This window comes from Melanerpes formicivorus, unplaced genomic scaffold, assembly GCF_026170545.1.
Source record: "Melanerpes formicivorus ecotype bairdi unplaced genomic scaffold, bMelFor1.0.p_v2 SCAF_29, whole genome shotgun sequence".
Taxonomy (NCBI): domain Eukaryota; kingdom Metazoa; phylum Chordata; class Aves; order Piciformes; family Picidae; genus Melanerpes; species Melanerpes formicivorus.
This window is the reverse complement of record NW_027142381.1, coordinates 3,493,665-3,517,444: the sequence shown is the minus strand read 5'-3', so window position 1 is coordinate 3,517,444 and position 23,780 is coordinate 3,493,665. Positions and strand designations below refer to the sequence as shown.

Sequence of the window (23,780 nt, the reverse complement as noted above, 5' to 3'; positions counted from 1 at the left end):
TATTGCAGGAGGGTGAAGTCACTTTTAAGTGGCCTTGCTGCTGCAGTGAGGCGTTATGTGCCACGCTAGACTGGCAGAGTAACGGCCTGAAGTATAAAAGCTGTTAGGATTTGGATCTTCCTCCTTCTCAGACCATGCTGGGAATCCCTGGGCCGTTCCTGCAGGCGTTGCAAGGCTCTTGCATTTTCAGATCTGGAACGCTGGCTGACACAAACACTAGAGAATCCCAAAGCAGCAAAAGCCATTTATTACAGGAGAGCAGAAAGCTGATCCAATTGCACAAGACTCACAGGGAAATACACTTTTAACCTGAGAAAATCTGACATTATCATGTCTTTCCTTCCATTAACCATTCCTTCAGCTTTAAAACATAAAGCAAAATAAAAGCTAATATCAGAGTAAGCAATAACAGGAACTGTGTTACCAGACAAACATTGGCAAAGCTCTGGCAGCAAGCAGCTGGCATCTGAGACAGAAAGATGCAATTGTGGGGTAGATTCTCAACAGCATTTTGCAAAATCAGAGTCTGAGGAGCCATACTGCTCGTGTCAAATTTGACACGACAGCATGCCAACACACAGGCCCTGTTGCAACTGCTTTTTGACTTCCAATAGTCCCAGTTAGAATGAAGAAATCTTGCTGGCCCACCCTAGTTCCTAAACAGCTTGAGAGGATGCAAATGTCAGCAGCTACCAAAAGAGAGGAGCACAAGAGGGAAGCCATCAAATGAGGGTCCTCCACGGGCTGGAGAAATGGGCTGCCAAGAATGCCATAGAATGCAACAAGGAGAATTGCAAAGTCCTGCCCCTGAGGAGGAACAACCCTGAGCATCAGTATATGATGGAGGCTGACTGACTGGGAAGCAGCTCTGCAAAGAAAGCTGCTGAGGATCCTGGTGGATCCCAAGTTGAACTAGAGCTAGCAAAGTGCCCTTGCAGCAAAAAAGACTACTGATGTCCTGGGCTGTAGCCAGCAGATTGAAGTAGGTGATCCTTCTCCTCCATTCAGTACTGGTGAGGTCACAACTGGAGCACTCTGTCTTGTTCTGGGCTCCCTAGTACAAGACAGCCTTGGACATAGTGGAGAGTACAACTGAGGACCATGAAGATGATGAAGGGATTGGAGCATCTCTTCTGTGAGGACTGGACGTGGCACTTGGTGCCATGGTTTAGTAGCCATGAGGTCTTGGGTGAGAGGTTGGACTTGATGACCTTTGAGGTCTTTTCCAACCTTATGGATTCTGTGATTCTGTGGAGCTGGTGTGGCTCAGCCTGGAGAAGAGGAGGCTCAGGAGGATCTCATCAATGTGTATCAATAGCCAAAGGGAAGGTGCCAAGAGGACAGATCCAGGCTGTCCAGTGGTCCCCTGTGACAGGACCAGAGGCCACAGGCAGAAATGCAAACACAGGAAGTTCCCTCAGAGCATTAGGAAGAAGCTTTTTGCTGTGGGGGTGACTGAGCATCAGCAGAGGTTGCCCAGAGCGCTTGTGGGGATATTCAAAAGCCATCTGATCATGACACTGGGTAGCTGAGGTGTCCCTGCTTGATCAGGGGTTAGATGAGATGATGTCCAGAGGTCTCTTCCCACCTCAACTGCTCTGTGATCCTGCACTGTCTCCTCCAGGAAGCACATTTCTGCTTCCCTTCATGCCAGCACTACCACTTGCACAACTGTGTGACAAGGTGGAGCTCATCAAAGCTAAAGACTTAAAATAAACCCTCACCCCCAGGGTTCCCAACTCACTCCACTGTTGCACACCCAAGGCTGCTTATGAGAGGTTTGGGACTGTCCTGCTGGGGGCAGACCTGCCCTCCATGGGCAGAAACCTGCACTTAGGACCATTCAATGTGACCACAAAACCACAGCCCCGTTCCCAGCAGACAGTCACCACCACTCCCCAAAAAGAAGCTGTGGCTCTACTTTTTTGGATGAGAAAAGAGATGATTTGGCTGAAAATTGACATAAACCTTCCCACCTTTGGGGAAAAAAAAAGCAGAGTGTGGAATATTTGCACCATCAGGGATGTAAATAAGGATGGTCCCTGCTGTGTTTCCTACCAGTGGTCCCACACTGGTATCATAGTATCATAATCTCAGTCAGGGTTGGAAGGGACCACAAGGATCATCTAGTTCCAACCCCCCTGCCATGGGCAGGGACACCCCACACTAGATCAGGCTGGCCAGAGCCTCATCCAGCCTGGGCTTAAACACCTCCAGGGATGGGGCCTCAACCACCTCCCTGGACAACCCATTCCAGGGCTTCACCACTCTGATGGTGAAGAACTTCTTCCTCACATCCAGCCTGAATCTCCCCACCTCCAGCTTCATTCCATTCCCCCTAGTCCTATCACTACCTGAGATCCTGAGAAGTCCTTCCCCAGCCTTCCTGTAGGCCCCCTTCAGATACTGGAAGGCCACTGGTAGTGCTGAACCAGCTCAGAATGTGGGAGCACAAATCTCCAACTGTTTGCAATTGTTGACTTCCTTCTGCAACTGCCATTTTCAGCACTTTGTTCTCTCCAGGGGGCAATATCCTTTAATTAAAATCATTTTTATGACATCCTACCTGCCTACACATGACAAACTACATATGGAGAGAGATCTCTGAGGCTGCATATTTAAATGATTCATTTTTTTTTTTGTGTGGAAAGGACATTAAAAAAACACACCCAAACCCCAAAAAAGTCTTAAGGCTGCCCTGTAATATCACTAATTAAAATAGGAGTGAAGCATTCTAGCATCCTCAGCGCTGGGGAAGGGGCAACTATCACTCAGGAATGTTAAGGTCTTTGTGATACAGCACATGGAGTTTGGTGTTGGCTCGGGACACCAGGCAGAGCAAGAGATTGCGAGAGATCTCCTCCTGTGCAGGGACAGGGTGGATGCCAAACACAATCCTCCTCTCTAGGCCTGAGAAGCGTCGGATGCTGTCAATAACAATGGCATCATCTAAAACGTTATCTGCTTCAGTGAAGACCAACTTCACCCTGTTCTTCATATTTTGCCTGTATAGCTTATTTTCCAACTCCTCCCTGAACTTCTGGGCTGCGTCACGAGTGCTGCACAGGACCGCGATGTCCTTCATGGGATGGCCTCGCTGGATGTAGATGTAGCACTGCTTGATCACATATTCTAACATTTCAGGTGGCTCCATATGTTCTTCTGTGTAGCTCCCTGGCAGAGGATGGGCACATTCAGCCCTTTCAAACAAGTTTTCCAGCACGTCATAGGGCATTATGTCCTCGTTCTTACGCTCTTGGAGGATCTTCTCCATGTGCTCCAACATGACGCCGTATATTTGCCTGGCATTGCGAACGACTTTGGTCAACCATTCCTGGGGATAGAGCTCTGAGAGGTTAAGACCACAACTAGATGTGTGAGTGAGCTGGAAGAAGTCCATGAAGACCCAGAAGATGCCATTGTTTTGCTTGACCAGCTCCTGGGCCTTGTGGTACCAGTTTTCTTCAGGACGAAAGTTCTGAGCCTCATCGACCACGATGTGCTTCACTTCTGAGCAGGTATTATTTTCGAAGGCAACACGTGTCACAGACCGGGGGATCTCATTTCTAGGGGGGAAAAAAAACAACCCAACAGCAAAAGAAACAAACAAAAAAACCCATATGGTTAATAATAAAAAATGTGGCTAGACAAATCCAAAGTGACTGCCTCCAGTTCTGGGACCCTCAGTTTAGGAAAGATGTTGAGTTGCTGGAATGGGTCCAGAGAAGGGCAACAAAGCCGGGGAGGGGTTTGGAGCACAGCCCTGTGAGGAGAGGCTGAGGGAGCTGGGGTTGCTTAGCCTGGAGGAGGCTCAGGGGAGACCTTATTGCCATCTACAACTACCTCAAGAGTGGTTGTAGGCAGGTGGGGGTTGGTCTCTTCTCCCAGGCAACCAGCACCAGAACAAAAGGACACAGTCTCAAGCTGTGCCAGGGGAGGTTTGGGCTGGAGGTGAGGAAGAAATTCTTCCCACAAAGAGAGATTGGTCATTGGAATGCGCTGCCCAGGGAGGTGGTGGAGTCACCATCACTAGAAGTGTTTAAGAGCCTGGATGAGGCACTTAGTGCCATGGTTTAGTTGATTAGATGGTGATGGGTGATAAGTTGGACAGGATGTTCTTGAAGGTCTTTCCCAACCTGGTTAATTCTGTATCATTCATTTCTCAGTGGGGTCTTGCCTGGAGGGCTACTGCTGCACCCTGCCCCAAAATGCAAAATGTCCTATCTCAGCTGCAGGATGTTGCAGCATTTTCCCAGTGGAATGTTTATTCCAAGTGACTGCCAAGTGCAGTTTATTCCAAGTGCACAGGCTTGTTGCACAACTCCCACCAACTGGCTTTGGATCTACCCTTGGAGGACGCTTGAGCCCACCCATCCTACATGGGGACCCTATGGGCTGTCCCTCTGCCCTGCTCTCCCTGGCCCAGGGAACGCAGCACAGTGCCCAAGTGGAGTCAGTTCCCTTTTCTCCCCAGGGTAAGCAGGGACTGGTAGCACATCTGCCTGCCGGGGGCAGAAGCTGCTGCTTAGGCATTGCCATGCCAAAGCTATGCTGCTATTCCCTGGTGCAAGGTACCTTGTCCACTGTGGTGGGCTGCTGACCTCTCCATGCTGACACAAGTGGCAACACAGCAGGAACAGGACTGGGGAACTACTCTGCCTGAAATCCTCCACCAAAAGGATATCAGTTTCTGTTCTCCTTGTCTAGCTGGCCCAGGTCCAAGGTTCAGTTCCTAGCACAGCTGCACAAGAGCTTGCAGCAAGCAAATGCAGGCAGTGTTGGGGCAAAAATGGAGAAAGGCAGGTGGGTAGTTCTGGTGTCAACAGCCATAATAGGCTCTTAAACTAAGGCCATTGCCTCTTGAAGGTCTAATACAATCCAGCAATGACCGAACTTGGGACTCTCACTGCTGCCACTAAAAGCTGGATCTGGGCCAGAGCTCAGCTCAGCAATACTTTCAATATTAATAACTTCCTTGAGATGATTATTGTGTGTCTCTGACAGCCAAGGCTATCTATCTGGCACACAGAAGTAAAATCAGCAGGGCTTGTGCTGTATGGAGAGGATGAAATGAAAGAAAGAGGAAACACATTTTACTGCTTACCCCACAAATTTTTTCAAGGGAGTATTTTCACAGATGTAGAGAATCTCCCTCGGATGACACTGATAAATGTTTCTTATTCTCTCAATGATCTTCATAGCCACAATTGTTTTCCCTGTTCCAGGAAGACCAAAGACAAACAGGTTCTTGGTTTTGTCCAGGTTCTTGGAGAGCAGCTCATACTGTTCGACAGTGAGAAGGTTGAAAATCTCACAGCCAAACCAGTCACTTAGGTAGGACTTGAAGCGCAGCACAACGATCACGAGTGCACGCAGGAGGGCAGGGATGCCCCTGGAGGTGAGGATGTAATCCTCTGGGTACATGTTGGTACACTCTGGGTACATGTGACAATGCAGCTGTGGCTGGTTTGCTTGTTGGGGAAAACCACCAGCTTCTTCAACTTCCATCTGATCTTCTGTGTCCTGCAGGTGCAGTACTTGGGGAATCACACACAGCTTTATAGCACATCCCCCATCGTTGACGAGTTTCTGCTTTAATGCACGAGCAGTGCCTCTCGAGTATTCCCGTGCAGCGGGAGAGACATCCCTCACCACGGTGTACAACAGTGGCATTTCATTTTCAGCTACTAAGAGAGCATCACACACCACATCCTGGGTTTTCTGCAATCCAATCTCAACAGCCCAACTCCTTGAAAATACCAGTACCCCCTTGTTAAGGGGACTGATTTGATTTTGCATTAAGTCCTGTAATCCAGGATACTCTGAGAACAGCTCGGTGCAGATGGTTTCTGGCATCCATTTGATTTTGTTAGAACCCACTAGGAAAAAAAAAAACGGGGGAGGTGGGGAAAAATGAAATAAAGAACTGGAAAACCAAAATACAGCAAGTAATTATCACACCAATTACTGGAGGAATATATTACCCTAGGAGGTGACCAAGGTAAATTATCTAGCATAAAGAATTCAGCGTTCTCACGATCCCTGGTGGTAAACCTGTAAGGTTGTTTTTTATATAGGAATAGAAGAGTTCTAAACTCCATGCCTCAGGTTTGCCTGACCTGTAAGTGGAATAAGAAAAAATAATCTCTTTGGAGGGATCTGCCTCCTTTCTATCTCCCTTCTCACCATGCAGGTATTCCTCTGACAGACAGATTGCTCCACAGTGAGAGACCACTGGTTGAACCAGATGCAGCAGCTTGCTCAGGTTAGGAGGGATGTTGACTTGCTGGAACGTGTCCAGAGAAGGGCAACAAAGCTGGGAAGGGGTTTGGAACACAAGCCCTATGAGGAGAGGCTGAGGGAGCTGGGGCTGCTTAGCCTGGAGAGGAGGAGGCTCAGGGGAGACCTTCTTGCTCTCTACAACTCCCTGAAGGGAGGCTGTAGCCAGGTGGGGGTTGGTCTCTTCTCCCAGGCAACCAGCACCAGAACAAGAGGACACAGTCTCAAGCTGCACCAGGAGAGGTTCAGGCTGGAGGTTAGGAAGAAGTTCTTCATAGAAAGAGAGATTGGTCATTGGAATGTGCTGCCTAGGGAGGTGGTGGAGTCACCATCACTGAAGGTGTTTAGGAAGAGACTTGATAGGGTGCTTGGTGCCATGGTTTAGTTGATTAGGTGGTGTTGGATGATAGGTTGGACACGATGATCTTGAAGATCTTTTCCAACCTGGTCTATTCTATTCTTTTCTATCTCCTACATTCCTGACTGGTGAAGCACAATGGATACAGGAAGGGAAAAGGTACCTGGGAGCATCATCAGTCCCTTGTTTCCTATTAAATATAGGGGCATTCCTATGAAATAGAGGGGAATACTTGAATTCATCCCAACACTAAACTTGGTGCTCCTCTAAAATGGCAAGTTACAGTAATTAAACAAACACAGCAAACACATGGATTAAACACTAATAATCTCTGAAATTTACAGGTGAAAACCACAGCTACACACATTCATGACACAGAGGCCAATCTCATATGCAGCCACACCTCATGACTGCACCACAGCCTTCTGTTTGAAAACCGCAGTCTCATCAACTAACAGCAACTGCATGTCCCGTACCAAAACAGAGGTGAAAAGGCAGCAAAATGACAAAACTAATTGGAAAAATTAGCAATTAATAACTACATCCACAGGTCTGAATTTGGGAAAAAACCCAAAACAAATCAATCCACACACTTTAATGAGAAAACCTCTCTGCTGCTAATGGGAGTGGTTCTGATACCGCACAGGTCTCGGAGCTCGACCTAAAGCCACAGGCCTGCTCTGCCCAAACACTATGGGATTTACATTGCCCTTGGCTACTTCTATTCCCTGCTCTTTCAGGACTTGGTATGTGGGAGTATCTGTTGCTCAGCAACCTGCTTCTATACCTGAAGTGTTTCTGAAATAATCAGACTCTTCACCTAGACAATAAAACCAAGACAAGGTTCTCCACCCCTGCGTGGAAAGGCTGAGCTTTGTTTTGCCTTGTGTGTGCCAGCCTGAAGTTCCCCTGTGGCAGTGAGCAGGGAGGCACAAGTAACTTCCTAGGTGAGCTAAATGATTAGACACCCCTCACCCCAATACCTGGTAGTGCTTAGCCCTACAGAGCAGCAATGTTGTATTGCTGGTGCCAGGCAGTGGAGAGTGTACTGAATTTGCAAGGCCTTGTCTGGTGGCTTCGTTTGACTTCTTGTGGACCTGTTTGGAGTTTTGGTTTCACTTGGTTAGCCTGTAAGAGAATTTTTCCTAATAGCCAGGTGGCTGTGGATAACAACCATCAATGCAAGCAGTCAACAGCAACAAGCAGTGCTCTCCACGAGATGAGATCTTTCTGTCTACAACATGATGATGCTGGGTGCAGACATACAGGGCTGGTAGGCCAGCAAAGATCTTGAGACGTGGGGTACAGCATATCCCAAGGCCAGCACTAGCTCTCAGATGGTCAGATAAAGAAATGCAGCCCCAGAGCTGATCAGAACAGGTTAAAGGACAGCTAATTTCTTTGAAACACATTTGTGTTTATTGAACCCCATTGGATTTCCTGAGCATAAACAAGGGGCAGGCAGGGCTCAAACCGCTGGGACACCAGCTATATTCTCAGCAAGTGTGTGCATGAGGGATTATACTTAGTGGCAAAAACGAGGGAAGAGATGGAAACACCTGAACAAATCAGGGAAATTAACATCTTGGAGCAGTTGTATCTTTTAGATACCCTGAGCAGTTGTTTGCCTGGAGTTTTGGAATAGAATAGAATAGACCAGACCAGGTTGGAAGAGACCTTCAAGATCATTGCATCCAACCTATCATCCAACACCACCCAACCAACTAACCCATGGCACCAAGCACCCTGTCAAGTCTCCTCCTGAACACCTCCAGTGATGGTAATGCCACCACCTCCCCGGGCAGTCCATTCCAATGGGCAATCACTCTCTCTGTATAGAACTTCCTCCTGACCTCCAGCCTGAACTTCCCCTGGCACAGCCTGAGACTGTGTCCTCTTGTTCTGGTGCTGGTTGCCTGGGAGAAGAGACCAAACTCTGCCTGTTTACAACCCCCCTTCAGGTAGTTGTAGAGAGTGATAAGGTCACCCCTGAGCCTCCTCTTCTCCAGGCTAAGCAGCCCCAGCTCCCTCAGCCTCTCCTCACAGGGCTGTGTTCCAAACCCCTCACCAACTCCGTTGCCCTTCTCTGGACTCGTTCCAGCAAGTCAACCTCCTTCCTAAACTGAGGGGCCCAGAACTGGACACAGGACTCGAGGTGTGGCCTAACCAGTGCAGTGTACAGGGGCAGAATGACCTCCCTGCTCCTGCTGGCCACACTGTTCTTGATGCAGGCCAGGATGCCATTGGCCCTCCTGGTGGCCTGGGCACACTGCAGGCTCATGTTCATCCTACCATCAACCAGCACCCCCAGGTCCCTCTCTGCCTGGCTGCTCTCCAGCCACTCTGACCCCAGCCTGTAGCACTGCATGGGGTTGTTGTGGCCAATGTGCAGAACCCGGCACTTGGATGTGTTAAATCTCATGCTGTTGGACTCTGCCCATCTGTCCAGCCTGTCGAGGTCTCTCTGCAAAGCCTCTCTACCCTCCAGCAGATCAACTCCTGCCCCCAGCTTGGTGTCATCAGCAAATTTACTGATGATAGACTCAATGCCCTCATCCAGATCATCAATAAAGATGTTAAAGAGGATGGGGCCCAGCACTGATCCCTGGGGGACTCCACTACTGACTGGCCACCAGCTGGATGTGAGACCATTCACCACCACTCTCTGGGCTCAGCCATCCAGCCAGTTCCTCACCCAGCTCAGAGTGCTGCTGTCCAAGCCACACTGTCTTCCTAGAAGTTCTGTCAAATACAACCTTACATTCACCCAACCACCCAGAATAAATGGCTTACCTGGGTAGAGTTTTTTTTGCAGTTCAGCCAGACATGGGAGTCCAGCTTTTGAATAAACTGGCCTGGTAAGAGGAGGACTGTTTGCCAAGCTGAGCTCATTCTCAAATTTTTCAGCCAGACCTGAAAGATCTTGGGGGGAAGGAAAAAAAAAAAGTATGTTACACCCATCAAAATCCTTCCATATGAACTTTTAAAACCCAGGGGTGGGGGCATCTACCACCTCTCTGGGCAACCTGGGCCAGTGTTTTACTACTCTCTGTGTGAAAAAAATATCTTTCTTATATCTAGTCTGAGTCTCCCTCTTTTAATTCAAGACCATCACCCCTCGTCCTGTTGCATATGCAGAGCACAGGTTTTGAAGTGGAAGGATCTCACAGTGAATTGGGACAATATGCCTTACAACAAGCAAGGCCTTGCACCCCTGCTCCTTCAAAGGAGCCTTTAACAACTATGGAACCACCCCAGGTGTGCAAAGTGATGCTTTGGTAGGCCTCTAAAATGTGCCTGAGCTGGGGAAAGGGAGTGGTCTGCAACCTGCTGCAGACTGAACTTTGCTCACTGAGCCTCAGACTTTAAAGGACTTGTCTCAACCTCAAGACGCTCTCTGAAAAGGCAACTGATCAACTTTTAGGAGCTACCCTTGTACCCTTGACTTCATTACAGATGTTGTTAGGACTTGATAAGGGTAAAGGACAAGAAAGGTTGCAGGTCAGTTTGAAACCACCACTACAGCTAAAATGATGATTTTATACTTCAGTCTTGGCATGCAACTTGTGCCAAGATGCTGGATCAGCTACACACATCAGGGGCATGGAGATTAATCCTTGCTAGTACATCCAATGCTGGGGATCAGCACCTCTAAGGACCATTTGTTTTTCCAAATAACCCCCTTTCAGACACCTAAAGGGGCAGGTTTCCACCAGGACACCCCTCCCTCTTCAGGATCTTAACAGGAAAAGCCAACTTCAAAAGCTTCCTGCAATTCTCATTAAGAGGATGGGAAACCCTTGGGGGATTTAGAATGTTTCCACTTCATTTAGGGGCATATGGGATGCCTAAGAAGGCTCAGTCCTGTTGGGAGTGCTTCAAAAAGTCCTGCTGAACCAGTTCAGAGAGCAACGCCTCACCAAACAGTTTGCTGTTGGAGGCCAGTTCCCATACCATCAGCCCTGGAGCCTGTGGCTCTTCAAGCTTAGGTGAGACCAGAGAACAAAAGAAACTGGGTCTTTCTTCATGTAGATCTACAAACCATGGCAGAAATGAAGATGGCAGTAATGTAAAAGCAGATTCTACCTGGGTCTGCAGCCGTCATGAGCTCCATCCATCTCTCGACGCTCAGTTCTTCGATCTCTTCACCTGCCACCATCCAGGACTCAGGCTGACCACCAAAAACAGCACAGCAAAAGGGCTCAACTCGCACAGCACACACGTATGAGCTCTCTGCTTGCCCACAAACACGCAGGATGTGGGTTTCAAACTGCACGCCAGCCCGAGAGCCACAGAAGTGATGGACGCGCATCGAGGCCACGGTACTAGCCACCGTCCTTTCTAAAGCTTCTTTCTCCACTCCAGGAAGGCATCCAACAACAGTGCTGTTGTCATCCACTCCAAAAATTAAATACCCACCATCAGTGTTTGCAAAGGCAGAGATGTATTTTGGGAGGGCTTCCTTCATGCGTTTGAAGATGCTCTCCGTGGCAAAGTTCTTAAATTCGATATGCTTTGTCTCTGTGAAATCCAGGACCTCCCCAGACATCAGTTCCTCTCTCTCTAAAAACTTGCCAACAGCATCTTGGATGTTGTGCTCCTCGATGGTCCAAGTGGTGTCCCTTGCTACCCCATCAAAATTCCCCCGACCTTTCTTAGCCTGTGGCCCATTCTCATCCCTCTCCCTGTCACATCTTTCCCTCAAAAATTCAGCGGCCTGCCCTGAAGTCAGAGCTAAAACTGAAGTGTTGGACCGAAGGAACAAGCCAGTACTCAGGCTACAGATACGTGCCTTCCTGGTTCCAGTTTCCTGCTCTAGGCCTCCACAGCTCCATGTTTTAACAAAAAGCAGCAAGTGATTCCGCTGCTGCATCCACGTGAAGTATTCGCTGAACTGGGTGAGGTCTATGAACTTAAATCTGTCCTCTATGTCCTCACCAACACCATGCTGCTTGAAGCTGTAATTGTCTTCAGTCTCCATCCTCACTATTCCTCCTCCTGAATTCAGCAATGCACAAACTGCTATAGGAAGCTCCCTTAGTAGTTTTTGCCGACTGACAGAGGACTTCTTCTCTTCTTTCTTCTTTCCAGCCTTCTCTTTGGTCTTCTTTTTGAAACTCTTTCCTATTTTCTCAATATCTACCACCACATCAGCATAGTTAGTTTTCAAATTAACCAGCAGCTTCCCTTCTTGGCTGGCCATCCTGAACCTGAAATGACAAATTATTAACAACCACTTCTTGATTATGCATGAGGGTGTGAGAAAGGAACACGTATGAGCCAGCAGTGTGCCCAGGTGGCCAAGAAGGCCAATGGCATCCTGGCTTGCATCAGGAACAGTGTGGTCAGCAGGAGCAGGGAGGTCATTCTGCCCCTGTATTCAGCACTGTTTAGGCCACACCTTGAGTCCTGTGTCCAGTTCTGGGCCCTTCAGTTTACAAAGGATGTTGAGTTGCTGGAAGGTGTCCAGAGAAGGGCAACAAAGCAGGGGAGGGGTTTGGAACACAGCCCTGTGAGGAGAGGCTGAGGGAGCTGGGGCTGCTTAGCCTGGAGGAGAGGAGGCTCAGGGGAGACCTTATTGCTGTCTACAACTACCTGAAGGGAGGTTGTAGCCAGGTGGGGGTTGGTCTCTTCTCCCAGACAACCTGTGACAGAATGAGAGGACACAGTTTCAAGCTGTGCCAGGGGAGGTTCAGGCTGGATGTTAGGAAGAAGTTCTTCACAGAAAGAGAGATTGGCCATTGGAATGTGCTGCCCAGGGAGGTGGTGGAGTCACCATCACTGGAGGTGTTTAGGAAGAGACTTGATAGAGTGCGTGGTGCCATGGTTTAGTTGATTAGGTGGTGTTGGATGATAGGTTGGACTTGATGATCTCAAAGGTCTCTTCCAACCTGGCTTATTCTATTCTATTCTATTCTATTCTATTCTATTCTATTCTATTCTATTCTAGTCTTTGGCTTAGGGTCACAAAGATTTCATCACCATGAAAAAGTTTTGGGTTAGAAGGCACCTTTATAGGTCATCTAGTCCAACCCTCTTGCAGAATCACAGAATGGTTGGAAGGGACCAGAAAGATCATCTAGTTACAAGTCACATGCCATGGAGAACTGAAACTTGTAGATCGGGTTGCTCAAGACCCCACCCAGCCTGGCCTTGAACACTTCCAGGGAGGGTGAAGCCACAACCTCCCTGGGCAACCTGTTCCAGTGTCTCACCATCCTCATGGTGAAGAATTTCCTCCTAATCTCCAGTCTAAGTCTACCCTCTTCCATCTTAAAGTCATCTCCCCCTCGTTCTACCACGTTTTTGGCATCTACCAGCTATTTGGGCAGCCTAGGCTGGTGTCTCACCACCCTCAGCGTCAAAAATCTCTGCCTTACAGAGAGGAGACAAGCACCTCTCCCCCCCCACAAATCTCTGCACCAGCAAAATCCAACAGCTACTTATATCGAAGCCACTTAATAACCTGGAAAATTAAACCTCAGCGCTTACAAGGCAGGAGCAAAGCAAAGCCGGAGCCTTGCAGCCCCCCGCAGCCGCTCACGATGCGGATTTATGAGGCTCTTTTGCGTGCGTGACTCTAGCAGTCAGCTCGAAGCTACGCACAGGTGCCTGGGGCCCTTCATCGGAGCCGTTCCCACCGGCTCCTCCCGAGGGACGCCGCACCGGATAGGGCAGCAGGGCGCCACCGACAGCGCGACCGGGACGGGGTATCATAGCATCAGAAGGGTTGGAAGGGACCACAAGGATCATCGAGTTCCAACACCCCGCACTAGATCAGGCTGGCCAGATCCTACCTTCCGAAGGGCTGAGCGGGGTACCGAGCTGGCTCCGGGAGAGAGAGGGAAGTGCGAGCCCCGGCGTTGCGCAGCTCTGCGCAGCTCTTCCCGCTGCTCCCTCTCGAAGTTCCCGCCGGCGGCCCGGCCCCGCCCCCAGCCCCGCCCCGCGCCCCTGGCCCCGCCCCTGGCCCCGCCCCGCCGAGACCGAGCTCTGTTACGTCAAATAGTTTAATTTTAAAAATATTCTATTCAGTGCTAAAATAACTTTCCACTTCCACGCGCGGCCGCGCCTTCGGCTTCGCCAGGCTCGATCACAGACTCGGCGGGACATGCAGTGGCGGCGGGGAGAGGGAAACCGGGGGCGGCGGGGGGGGCTGCGGGCCGGGGTGGGCTGGCGGCGGGAGCACGGGGCGGGGGCAGCGAGAACAGCCCCGGGGCAAACAGGCTTCCTTGGGTGGGGGCACAGAGAGAGGGGAGCCGGCACCCTGCCGCATCCATCCCCATCCCGGGACGGGGGGTACCGAGGCCGGTGCAGGGGTCCCCCGGGCACAGGAGAGCGGCTCCCGCTGCTCTGCCGGTTCTCGGGCAACTGGGGCCGGGATCTGCCCCCAGCAGGGGCTTCACCAGCACCCAGTAGCAGAGCAGGGGCAGGTCGGTCCGTGCCCTCCATGGGGCAGGGGCACTCCCGTCTTTCCCAACACTAATGGCTTAAACTAGCAGCTTATTGCACAGCGTCCCAGCGGATCCCATCCCTGCCAGGGCAGGCAGGGCAGGACTCGGCCTCCCTCTCCACTGCCCCTGGGCACCCCACCTAAGCTCACAAGGGAGCAGACAGATCCCTTCCTGCAGGTGGAAAGTGACTCTCCAGTCCCCAGTACTGTGGGGAGAGTGGGAAGAGGAGGCAGGAGTAGGCAAACAGCATTTGCCAGTCCCCTGGGTGGCCACGGAGAGCGGGGAGCCCTGTGGAGAACTCCCCCTGCACATGCACACCCACTGGAGACCCCCACGCTATGGGACAGGTCAGCAGGGAGAGAGGGAGCCAATAAATAGAGGCAAGTTTGCAGGTACTGGTGGTAAGCCCCATCACCCAGGGGGCTGGGGCTGGCAGGAAGCTCCTGCCCCTCCAGAGAAGGACTGGGCAGGGCAGGGCAGGCTGGATGGCAAGTGGCAGGAGTGCCCATCCCTGGGGAAGGAGCAGGGTGGAGGGAAGCACCCCGACCCCCACGGGAGGGCGGGCGGCTCTGCGAGGGGCTGGCGAAGGCGCTCTCCCCGGGGACGACCGGCAGGCTAGCTCTCCGAGGCCGTGTGGCACACAGAGTTCTGATCGGCACAAAATCTCTTCAGAGGCGGTGCACCAGAGTCCTCCTCCTCTTCAGTTACCTGCATGAGACAGAGGAAGAGGTCACAGGCAGTGACAGGAGCTCAGTGGGCCCACCAAGACACACTGAGAAGCCACAAGGCTGTGTCACACTGTGGGGACCCCTCTGGCTTTCATCTGTGAGGAAGCCCCAGGGCACCAGGAGTGAGAATCCACTTCAACCCTAAAGTCAGCTAGAATCCTTGTTGTACTCCACCTCCACAACCCTTCTTCACACTTGAACACCTGAACTGAACCAGGGGGACAGCTCAGGAGGCCAGGAGGTTTAGGGAGCTCCTGGAGGGCACTTTGGGACTGCCGAGCAACTATCTGTCCAGATAGATGTCTCTGCTACCAGGGGTAGCAATGATGGTGAAAGGGTCCAAGTGGGTCTGTGTGCATTCAGAGGTAGTTTCAATCGCTGCTTCCCTTACCTGAGTCTCAAGGGGGACTGGCTCTTCCTTTGTGAGAGTGGGAGGCTCATCTGCAACTTCCGAGGAAGGCAGGGAGGGCTCTGGGGAGAACAGAGGGATTAAAGAAAGTGGTGATCCAGGAGCACAGCAGCTCAGTGCTGAGCCAGGAGAGGAGATTTCTGGTAGAAGGCAAGGGTCTCTGCTGCCCTGTCCACTTCCAGCAGTGCCTCAGCCATCCACCAGACAAGCAATGGCTCCAGCAGGGCCTTTCCCAAGCTCAGGCACCCATCTTCTCCCTTCCCAGCCCAGCACCCACCTTCCAGCGTCTCCTGCCCCAGTGTGGGTGGCTGCGAGTCGTCCGTGCGGAAGTCAGACGTGTGGGCAGGACTCATGGACTCGCTCTGCTGGGGACTGGGGCTGGAGTTGGGGCTGCTGTCCACCTTGAGCTGGTAGACATCAGACAGGGAGCTCTGATTGCTGTTCTCATCTGCAGAAACAGCACCTAGTGAAGAAGAGCACCTTGACCCAGAGGCATGGGCAACCAGGGGGAGCACTGCAAGCCAGGGTCTTAGGGAGAAGGAAGCAACACAGTCAGGAGGCAGTTAAGAGTACAGAGGAGTCACTGTCATCCATGACCAAAGGGCTGCTGGGCACAGGACTCCTCACAGGGACACAGCTGGCATCAGACACAGAACTGGCCTATGGGAGAGGGGGTGCTTCTGCCCAGGGACTGGGTCTGAGCAGACAGAGTGGCCTGGAGCTAATCAGAAGGAACAAGCAGAAGACACAGGCACAACACAAAGCACTGTGCTGCCAAGCCTCGTGTCTGCAGCTTGTGAGAGCCCAAGGCATCGGAGGGCAAGAGACCTTTTGCCTATGTGCCAGGGTTTTGTACCTCTTCTGCTTGTACAACAGCAGCCTGACACCAGGAGCAACGCTCAGCACCTGCTGCTGGACAGGGAAGCAATCCAGGCACACAGCTTTCCCAGGTTCCAAACTGCAGACCTGCCATGCTAACCTTCCCACATTGACTGGCAGTACCAACACATTCCCTGATTTTCCTTGGCCACACTGAGAGCCAAAGGGAGAAGCTAGGGTCAGGAATATGCTCTGCTCAAGCAGTGGGTCCATACAACACCATGGCTCCACCATAGAGCTTTGCTTGTGGCTGGCTACAGTGCTCCAGGATCAAAAGCAAGATCAAGAAGAACCTCTGCCCTTTCATCCTAATCTCCACACATGTCTGGAAGCAGGAGGCTCAGCTGCAGGCAGCTACTGGCCTCACCTCTACTCCTCCAGTTTCCCAAGATGCTTCCCACAGGAAAACCTCAGAAGCAAAGGATTACAATGCTTGCTGGCAGCTAAAATGAATAGTGTCAGCAGGACCAGTGCAGAACCAGATCAGCACAGGCATGCAGTGATGACACACACTGCTCTTCCCAATTTATGCAGCACACATAAACCAGCAACAGCCTCGTTCTCTAAGGCCTCAGAGTCTTTCCCTAGCTTGAAGGGGGTTCAGCCAGGCTCACCTTGGAACTCCAGGAGGAGAGAGGAATTAGCAGAGGTGTCAGCTGGGAAGCCATTGGGTTCTCGGGCAGCGCTGCTACTAGATTTGGATTTCTCTTTCTTGAGAAGGGAAAGAAAAACATAAACACAAGGTTACAGGAGCCCACCAGTGGCAAGAGGATGCACAAACTGCTCTCTTCTCTCTCTCAGCAGCCCAGAGGGATGCACTGGTGCAGGTGTTTTTGTATTTTTGGGCACTTTTGTAACTCAAAGGCAAAAATTCAACTGTGAAGTGTTCAGAGTCAGGACTAAAAGATGGAATTGACACCTATCTAGGAGGACCAGCAAATAAGAATCTGGGGATTAAGCCAAAAAGGGCTGCAGACAGTGAGTGTGTGAGGTCAGGTGCAGGGGAGACAAACCAGCAAGAATCCACCAGCAAGGCTGGGTCGTGTTAGTGTAACGGCACATGGAGATCCATAGGAGTTGTTACTGTCTGAGCTCAAGCCTGCAAGCCTGCACCGATCCCACCGCAGAGATTAGGGGAAGGGGCGGCTACGAGAGCTGCCTCGAGAACGCCCCAGGGAGACCCTAGGCTCTTCCAAACGCTGTTCAGCAGCGGCTGGAGGCGGCAGCTCCCGGCTCGGCTCCAGCCACTCGCTGTACGCACCTCCTTGCTGTCCGCCACCGGCACCCACTTGAATATCCGCAGGGAAGTGTCGCCCACCGTCACCCACTTCTTCTCCCTGCGCGGACAGAGACGTTAATGGTGCCAGGCTGCCTTGCCCCCAGTCCCCACAGCGGGACGGGGGACTACCGTGACAAGCCCCGCCCAGCCGCCACACCTTTATTGGTCCAGGGCGACGCCAATCCAAACAATGCCACTCCCGTCCCCTCGCATCCCCATACCCCATTGTGATTGGTCGTGCTGCCTGCCGATCACCAGCGCTTCCGGTTCCCCTTGCATACCCGAGCAGGGGAAGCGAGCTAATTGGCTGCTGCTTCACTATCCCCGCCCGCTAGCTCAGGTAGCACATTGATTGGATAATCGCCACCGGAGCACCTCCACCGGCAGCCGTGTGGTGCGGTGATTGGCTACACGCCGGGCAGGCCCCACCCCCTCCCCCCCGCCGCCCCGCCTCTCACCATCTGCGGACGCGCTCGATGGCCGCCATCACTTTTTTGATGTCATCCTTAGCCCGGCTGCGGGTCTCGGCGCGTACCGAGCGGCCCGACATGGCGCCCGCAGCCCCGGCAACCCCGGCTCCGCAGCACCCGCCGCCTCGCTCCGCGCATGCGCGTGCCCCGCCCCTCCCACGCCCTACGTTACGCGTCACCACGCTCTCCACGCCCAGAGGAAAAAAGGGGGAGGTAGCGAGCGCCCAGTGCGCATGCGCATGCCGATCCGCCCTTCTATGGGGAAGGAGGCGGGGCGATGCCGCGGCCGCCATCTTGAGTTTGGGCACGCCCCGCCTAGCGCTACGCGCGACCCGAGGGGCGTCCGTCCCGGTTACCGCAGCGGGAGCGCTTCGCCGGTTAGAGGCTCCCGGGCCGTGTCCATGGATGTTGGCCATCACCTCGCGCTGCCGACCCTGCTGGAAGGACCCCTGCCTGCGCACAAGCAGGAGCATTAAAGCTCTGCCCGTTCCCAAGAAGCACAAACCCCACCTTTTAGCCTCAGATTTTGTCTTGAGCACCTCTTCTGCAAAAGAAACCAAGCCCACAAAAAAACTCCTTTTCTGCAGCTATCCAACCTCACTGGTACCGTGTGAGCTCTCAATCCCACGGGATATCCATAAATGGGTGAGCTCCAAGCCTTACAAGGTAGCAAGTGTCTCCCTGGGGACACATTGATTGTCCCTGGAGGTGTTCAAGAGGGGACTGGACGTGGCACTTGGTGCCATGGTTTAGTACTCACGAGGTCTTGGGTGAGAGGTTGGACTTGATGATCTCTGAGGTCTTTTCCAACCTTATTGATTCTCTGCTTCCCCAACCTTCCCCAGGCAGATGAGGAAAGCACATGAGGAAGGTCCTGGGCACACAGTTTGCACACTCCTTTTTATTAAAAGTTGTTCAGAGCTATTAAAAAAAACACCCAATCAGTCCCCACGTGCAGAACAGAGATGCCTGTAACCATTCAGAGCCAGGAGATGCCTGTAACCATTCAGAGCCAGGAGATGCCACCACGCTGGGGCAGTTAGTGCTTCTTGCCGTAGATTGCGGCCAGCGCTTTGCGGGCACTGGAGATCTGCTGCTCCAGTCTCTCCCGGGTGGCTTTGTTGCCAGTTTTTTTCAGCATGGTCTCCATCTCCTCCACCACGGCCCTGTGACCGGCGGCGTTGTGGAGGACGCGGATGGCCCGGTCCCCGGCTGACACCAGGTAGCGGCTGCTGGTGTCAAAAGCCAAGTCTGTGATGCACTGCCCGTGCACGCCGGCGAAGCGTTCCTCCTCCTCTCCCCTCCTGGTGTTGTACACCACGATGTCTGTGCCGCTGGAGATGGCGACCACGTGCGCGTCGGGGGACAGGGCGATGCGGCAAGGCTCGGTCACCTCGCACTTCCCCGTCAGCAGCAGGTAGGGATCCTGCTGCTTCTTGTACTCCACGTCGGTGTCCCAGAACTTCCACGTGCCGTCCTTGGAAACGGTTGCCATCCTGCCAGCCAGGGGACAGAGCACAGGTGAGCGCAAGGAAATTGGGCAGCGCCCTTTTCCCCTGCCGTGCCTCTGAACCAGGAATGCTTTGCAGACAGAGAGCTCTTTTGGGAAGCATGACTCTGTTATACACAGTCCTTAAACTTTTCAGAGCATAACAGTGGTCACTCCTAGGAGGAAAGCAGCTGAGGGAGCTGGGACTGTTTAGCCTGGAGAAAGAGACCGAGGGAGACCTTCTTACTCTCTACAACTATCTGAAAGGTGGTTGTGGCAAGGTGGGGGGGTTGGTCTCTTCTCCCAGCAAGTGAAAGAACAGGAGAAAACGACCTCGAACTGCACCAGGGGAGGTGCAGGTTGGACATTGGAAGAAACTTCACTGAAAGTGTTCTCAAACACTGCAATAGTGTCCCCACGTTAAATCCTCATCTGTGGAGGTGTTGAAAAGAAGCAGAGATGTGGTGCTGAGGCACACGGTTTCGCACCACACTTAGTAGAGAATGGTTGGTCCTGATGATCTTAGAGGTCTTTTCCAGCCAAAACAATTCTGTGATTCCATCCTGTGATTCTCTGAAATCCATGGGGAATGCACAAGTGGCAGGAGCCAGTTGGGGTTTGGCCACCCTGGGCTCCCAGGAGAGCGGCATCGCCCAGCACTGCACAGGCTGCTGGTGTGCACTGGAAGGGCTGAGCTCACTTCAGGAGGCAGATGGCACACACTTACCTCCTGGAGTCGTTGGAGAAGGAGAAGCAGTGTATGCCAGCAGTGTGGCCTTTCAGCTCAAACGCCCTGGCCACCTCCCGGAAGTCTCCATTCTTGCCAAAACACACCTCCCACACCTTCACATCAGGGGTAAAGCCACAGGATGCCACAAACCTGGGTGAGCAAACAAGCAGAGACACAGGGTACCTGTTACAGAGCACCTGCCTCGGCCAGGCCGTGGCACCAGCCCTGGAGATCTATCCTCTGGTCTCTGCTCAGTTCTCTCTCTCTCCTGCATAAGGCAGGGCTGTGTGAAGGCAGACCCATCCAGTCTCCTATCTTCAAGTCTTTGCTTTGATCAGCTGAAATTTTTTTCCTGTTCACTGAAACCAGCCTGGAAAAGGGGAAGGCTAAGAAAAGCCACCGGGACCAGAACAGCTTGGGAATGAGAAGCTCCTAACAAAAAGTAAACGCTTTTGATCCCCAAGTTCACTGAGCTCGGAGCATGGCAAATCTTCCTGCAGCAACATGTTAGAGACAGAGCAGGGAACAAGATTTTCCTGATAAACAGATCTCCCAGTAATTTTAATTTTAGAATTAACCTTTAAATGGTTACCAACAAGTCAGAAATGCTGCCTGCTTTTATGTGCTGCTAGTGTTGTCCCACCTCTGCTATCTCAGGCCAATGCTGTTCTCCTCAGCTCTTCAAGACATGGTTAACAGCAACAGCAACCCACTGAGAACCCAAGCCTAATGCAGGCAACAGTCAGCACTCCTGAAGGGGCTGCTCTCAGGGGCCAGAATTCCTTTTTAAACCATGAAACCCTTTGAAAGTTGCATTAGAATATCAGCTAACTGCTGATGGTGTGAGCTGATGATGCCCTGGGGAAAAGCAAAGCTGCTGTTCATTCCTGCAGCCTCCCACCCTGCAGCAGGAGCAGCCTGGAATACCTCCTGCCCCTCACCTCCCACAGGGTGACACTGTGGCATAGGCATTGTTCATCTGGTTAGTGTTAATGCTGGCCAGGACCTCACCCTTCGGGCTCCATACCAGGATGGTAGTGTCACTGGAAGCTGTCATGATAAACTTTCCTGAGGGGAAAAAGGCAAAGATCAGCAGAGCTCCCTGCCACAGGCTCATCAAAGAACAGTCCCTAAGCAGGACAACCTCTATCTGGACAGCCAAGAAAACCAAAACCACCACTAAAGCTCAACAACTGTCAGTTTCCCAGGACAGGGCATACCTGTGGCTTTCAAGCCCCAGAATGCAGGCAGGTAGCTGACCACAAGACACAGTTCCATGCTCAGTGGTTGTGTCAGCATTCTGGACTCCAGAATGCTTCTTCCCACTTGCAATGCTTTCTGCATTCCCATCTCAGCCTGGACAGGCAGTTACCGTTTCACCTTTCAGCTAGCTGTTGCAGCTCTGAGTTTTCACTTTCACAGCTGAACAAAGGTCTCAGTAACCTCTCTGCTCTCCTATTACAGAGGTGAACTCAATCCACCTACTTCCAGCTGCCCACCGCCACATACTTCAAACATTAATCCACCAAGCCCTCACCCACTGAGGCATATCCCCAACCCCAGCCTCTCTTCTGGAAGACCCCAGAAGACCAATACAGTCCAAATGAATTCACAAGAGATACTTTTGACTGATTGAAAACACTGATGGGCCAGAGAGCTTCAATCCTCTCAATATTGAGATCAACCTTCTTTGCAACAGCACCCTGAAAATGCAAATCAAGAGCCTGTGCTCATCATGGAGCTAGTTCTGGGCTTACAGGAACATCACCTGTCTGAAAATGACAGCCTTCAGTTCAGTCAGCAGTAAACAAAACCTAAGAAGAAACAACTAGTCATGGGGTCTGTGTTGATAGGTTGGACTCGATGATCCTCGAGGTCCTTTCCAACCTAAGTGATACTGTGATAGTGTAACTAAGAGACTACAGAGAACCAAGCACCAGTGCAAAAATGGACACTGAGAATGCCAAACCCCCCCCCCCCAACACTTTCCACCCAGCAGCTCTTGCTTTGCAAGGAAACTAAAGTTGATCTCAAGCCTCAATAAGTGAGTAGTACCTGTCTCTGCAATTCCTATGTTAATGACAGGAGCCTTGTGCTTCTTTGGGAAGTCCCCAGAAGATGCAGTGAAGGTGAAGCTGCCATCATCCTTTTTAGTCATTTTATAGACACGAATAGTCTCTTCATTGGCCAGCCACACAATGAATGCCCTGTGGAAAGACAGGCTGAACTGTTAAGAAAGAGGCTACCTGAGCTCAGCCAAGCTACAACAGGTAAGGGAACCCTCAGTGGCACCTGGGGAAAGGGTACCCTGGCAAATAAAAAGCTGTGTGCTTTGTGAGGGCATCGGGTTCTCTCCCTGTGTTAGCTCAACTGCAGCACTGAATGGAAAAGGATGGAATTTATTACTTCCCCTCTGGAAATGGGATCCCTTCCTCTCTCTGAAAGAGGCCACCTCACAAAGTGCCAAGGCATAGCTTTCCACCAGCCTTTCCTGCCAGCAAAAGCTCTCTCCCCTGCCCATCAGAGCAGCTTAACCCAGCTGCAGAGTCCCCCGCCTGGGTGCAGCAAGCTGGGCAGTGGCATATTTGCCCTGAGATCCACTTTACAGTGCCAGCTGCTTTCACAGGAGGCCACAAATCAGTGGTACTAAGACTCTGTGGGGGATGTCCTCTCCACGATCCAGAGGACACACCACTGATCCCATCCAAGGCTTGGGCTCTGTAAGCAGCAGTTCTGTCCACAGGACATCTCGGTGCCAACACTCCCCAAGCGGTCCCTGGGCTGAGGGTGAGGTGTGGGGAGGCCTGGCCGTACCGAGAGTCGGGGCTGAGGCGGACGAGCTCGGCGTGGTCCAGCCCCACGTTGGCGCGCAGGCAGCGGTGCTCGCGGGCCGTGAAGTCCCGGGTGCTCCACAGCCGGACCGTGCGGTCGTCGGCGCACGACGCCAGGTACTTGCCGTTGCTGCTGAAGTCCAGGCAGGAGACAGAGCCGCTGTGACCCTACGGAGAGAGCGCGGTCACGGCGGGGAGGAAGAGGATAGGGGAGAGAGCGTCCTGGTGCGGCAGGAGGCGCCGGCCCCGGCGGGGCACCGAGACACACCCGGTACCTTGAGGGCGGCGACCAGCAGCCGGTGCGTGAAGTTGTGCTGCTGCGGCTTGTCCCTCCGGTTCCGCGCCGGCTGCTTCGCCTTCCTGTGCTCCTCCGGCCTGCCAACGGCGTGGCCGTTCGCCTTCGAACCTGCGGGCAGCGGACGGTCGGGTCAGCTCGGCTCGTCCCTACCGGGCCTGGCCAGCCCGGCCCCCGTCCCCGGTACTCACCGTCCGGCGGAACGGCAGGCAGCCCCCGGGAGGTGGCGCGGCGCAGCACGGCCGCCAGCAGCAGCAAGAGGAGGATGAGGAGAAGGGCGAAAGCACCCGGCAGCGCCAATCCGCCGGGCGCCGCCGCCTCCATCTTCCCGCCGCCGCCACCTCAGCGGGGCGGCACCGACCGAGCCACCCCCGGCCCGGCCCGCTCCGCCCCGCCCCGCCCCGCCCGCCGGGGCCCAGCGCGCCTGCTCCACGCTGTTCCGCCGACAGCTCCGCGCAGGGCGCCCCCTGGCGGCTGGGGTTGCCATTTACTGCCCCGCTCCGGGGGGTGGCATTTACTGCCCCGCTCCGGGGCCTGTCCTCATCCCGCGTCCTCACCCTGCCCCATCACCCTGCCCCTGCC

General features: G+C 52.7%; 3 protein-coding genes across 4 annotated transcripts; all 3 read right to left on the bottom strand.

The window, feature by feature from the left end:
* Positions 1-246: 246 nt before the first annotated feature.
* Positions 247-13,635, bottom strand: LOC137449197 (schlafen family member 13-like). The gene is made up of 5 exons (XM_068154500.1): positions 13,435-13,635; positions 10,724-11,847; positions 9,431-9,559; positions 5,105-5,879; positions 247-3,566 (listed from the first exon to the last, which is right to left on the bottom strand). The coding sequence occupies exons 2-5, from the start codon at positions 11,838-11,840 to the stop codon at positions 2,768-2,770; spliced, it is 2,820 nt and encodes a 939-aa protein (XP_068010601.1). The 5' UTR covers positions 11,841-11,847; positions 13,435-13,635; the 3' UTR covers positions 247-2,767.
* Positions 13,631-17,985, bottom strand: BCL7B (BAF chromatin remodeling complex subunit BCL7B). 2 transcript variants are annotated; one of them, XM_068154501.1, is made up of 6 exons: positions 17,842-17,985; positions 17,366-17,441; positions 16,719-16,815; positions 15,503-15,688; positions 15,208-15,287; positions 13,631-14,796 (listed from the first exon to the last, which is right to left on the bottom strand). In XM_068154501.1, the coding sequence occupies exons 1-6, from the start codon at positions 17,931-17,933 to the stop codon at positions 14,704-14,706; spliced, it is 624 nt and encodes a 207-aa protein (XP_068010602.1). In that variant the 5' UTR covers positions 17,934-17,985; the 3' UTR covers positions 13,631-14,703. The 2 variants fall into 2 exon arrangements, with proteins under 2 accessions (XP_068010602.1, XP_068010603.1); XM_068154502.1 differs by having other exon boundaries at positions 15,503-15,673.
* A 754-nt stretch (positions 17,986-18,739) lies between these two features.
* Positions 18,740-23,571, bottom strand: TBL2 (transducin beta like 2). The gene is made up of 7 exons (XM_068154499.1): positions 23,390-23,571; positions 23,179-23,309; positions 22,887-23,071; positions 22,128-22,279; positions 21,014-21,140; positions 20,070-20,222; positions 18,740-19,349 (listed from the first exon to the last, which is right to left on the bottom strand). Exons 1-7 carry the CDS (start codon positions 23,520-23,522, stop codon positions 18,893-18,895), a joined length of 1,338 nt encoding a protein of 445 aa, XP_068010600.1. The 5' UTR covers positions 23,523-23,571; the 3' UTR covers positions 18,740-18,892.
* Between the last annotated feature and the right edge of the window lie 209 nt (positions 23,572-23,780).

Bases quoted from the DNA above. Each gene is read 5' to 3' on its own strand.
- LOC137449197 (XM_068154500.1), bottom strand. From the start codon at position 11,840: ATGGCCAGCCAAGAAGGGAAGCTGCTGGTTAATTTGAAAACTAACTAT. The intron at 5,880-9,430 runs GTAAGCCATTTA...TTTTTTTCCTAG, and splicing joins GCAAAAAAAACTCTACCCAG to TGGGTTCTAACAAAATCAAA. The intron at 3,567-5,104 runs GTAAGCAGTAAA...TTTCCCCCCTAG, and splicing joins CCCTTGAAAAAATTTGTGGG to AAATGAGATCCCCCGGTCTG.
- BCL7B (XM_068154501.1), bottom strand. From the start codon at position 17,933: ATGTCGGGCCGCTCGGTACGCGCCGAGACCCGCAGCCGGGCTAAGGAT. The intron at 15,689-16,718 runs GTGAGCCTGGCT...CTTCTTCACTAG, and splicing joins TCTCCTCCTGGAGTTCCAAG to GTGCTGTTTCTGCAGATGAG. The intron at 14,797-15,207 runs GTAAGGGAAGCA...TGTCTCATGCAG, and splicing joins CAGTCCCCCTTGAGACTCAG to GTAACTGAAGAGGAGGAGGA.
- TBL2 (XM_068154499.1), bottom strand. From the start codon at position 23,522: ATGGAGGCGGCGGCGCCCGGCGGATTGGCGCTGCCGGGTGCTTTCGCC. The intron at 22,280-22,886 runs GTACGGCCAGGC...GTCTTTCCACAG, and splicing joins CGCCTCAGCCCCGACTCTCG to GGCATTCATTGTGTGGCTGG. The intron at 19,350-20,069 runs GTAAGTGTGTGC...CCTGGCTGGCAG, and splicing joins TTCTCCAACGACTCCAGGAG to GATGGCAACCGTTTCCAAGG.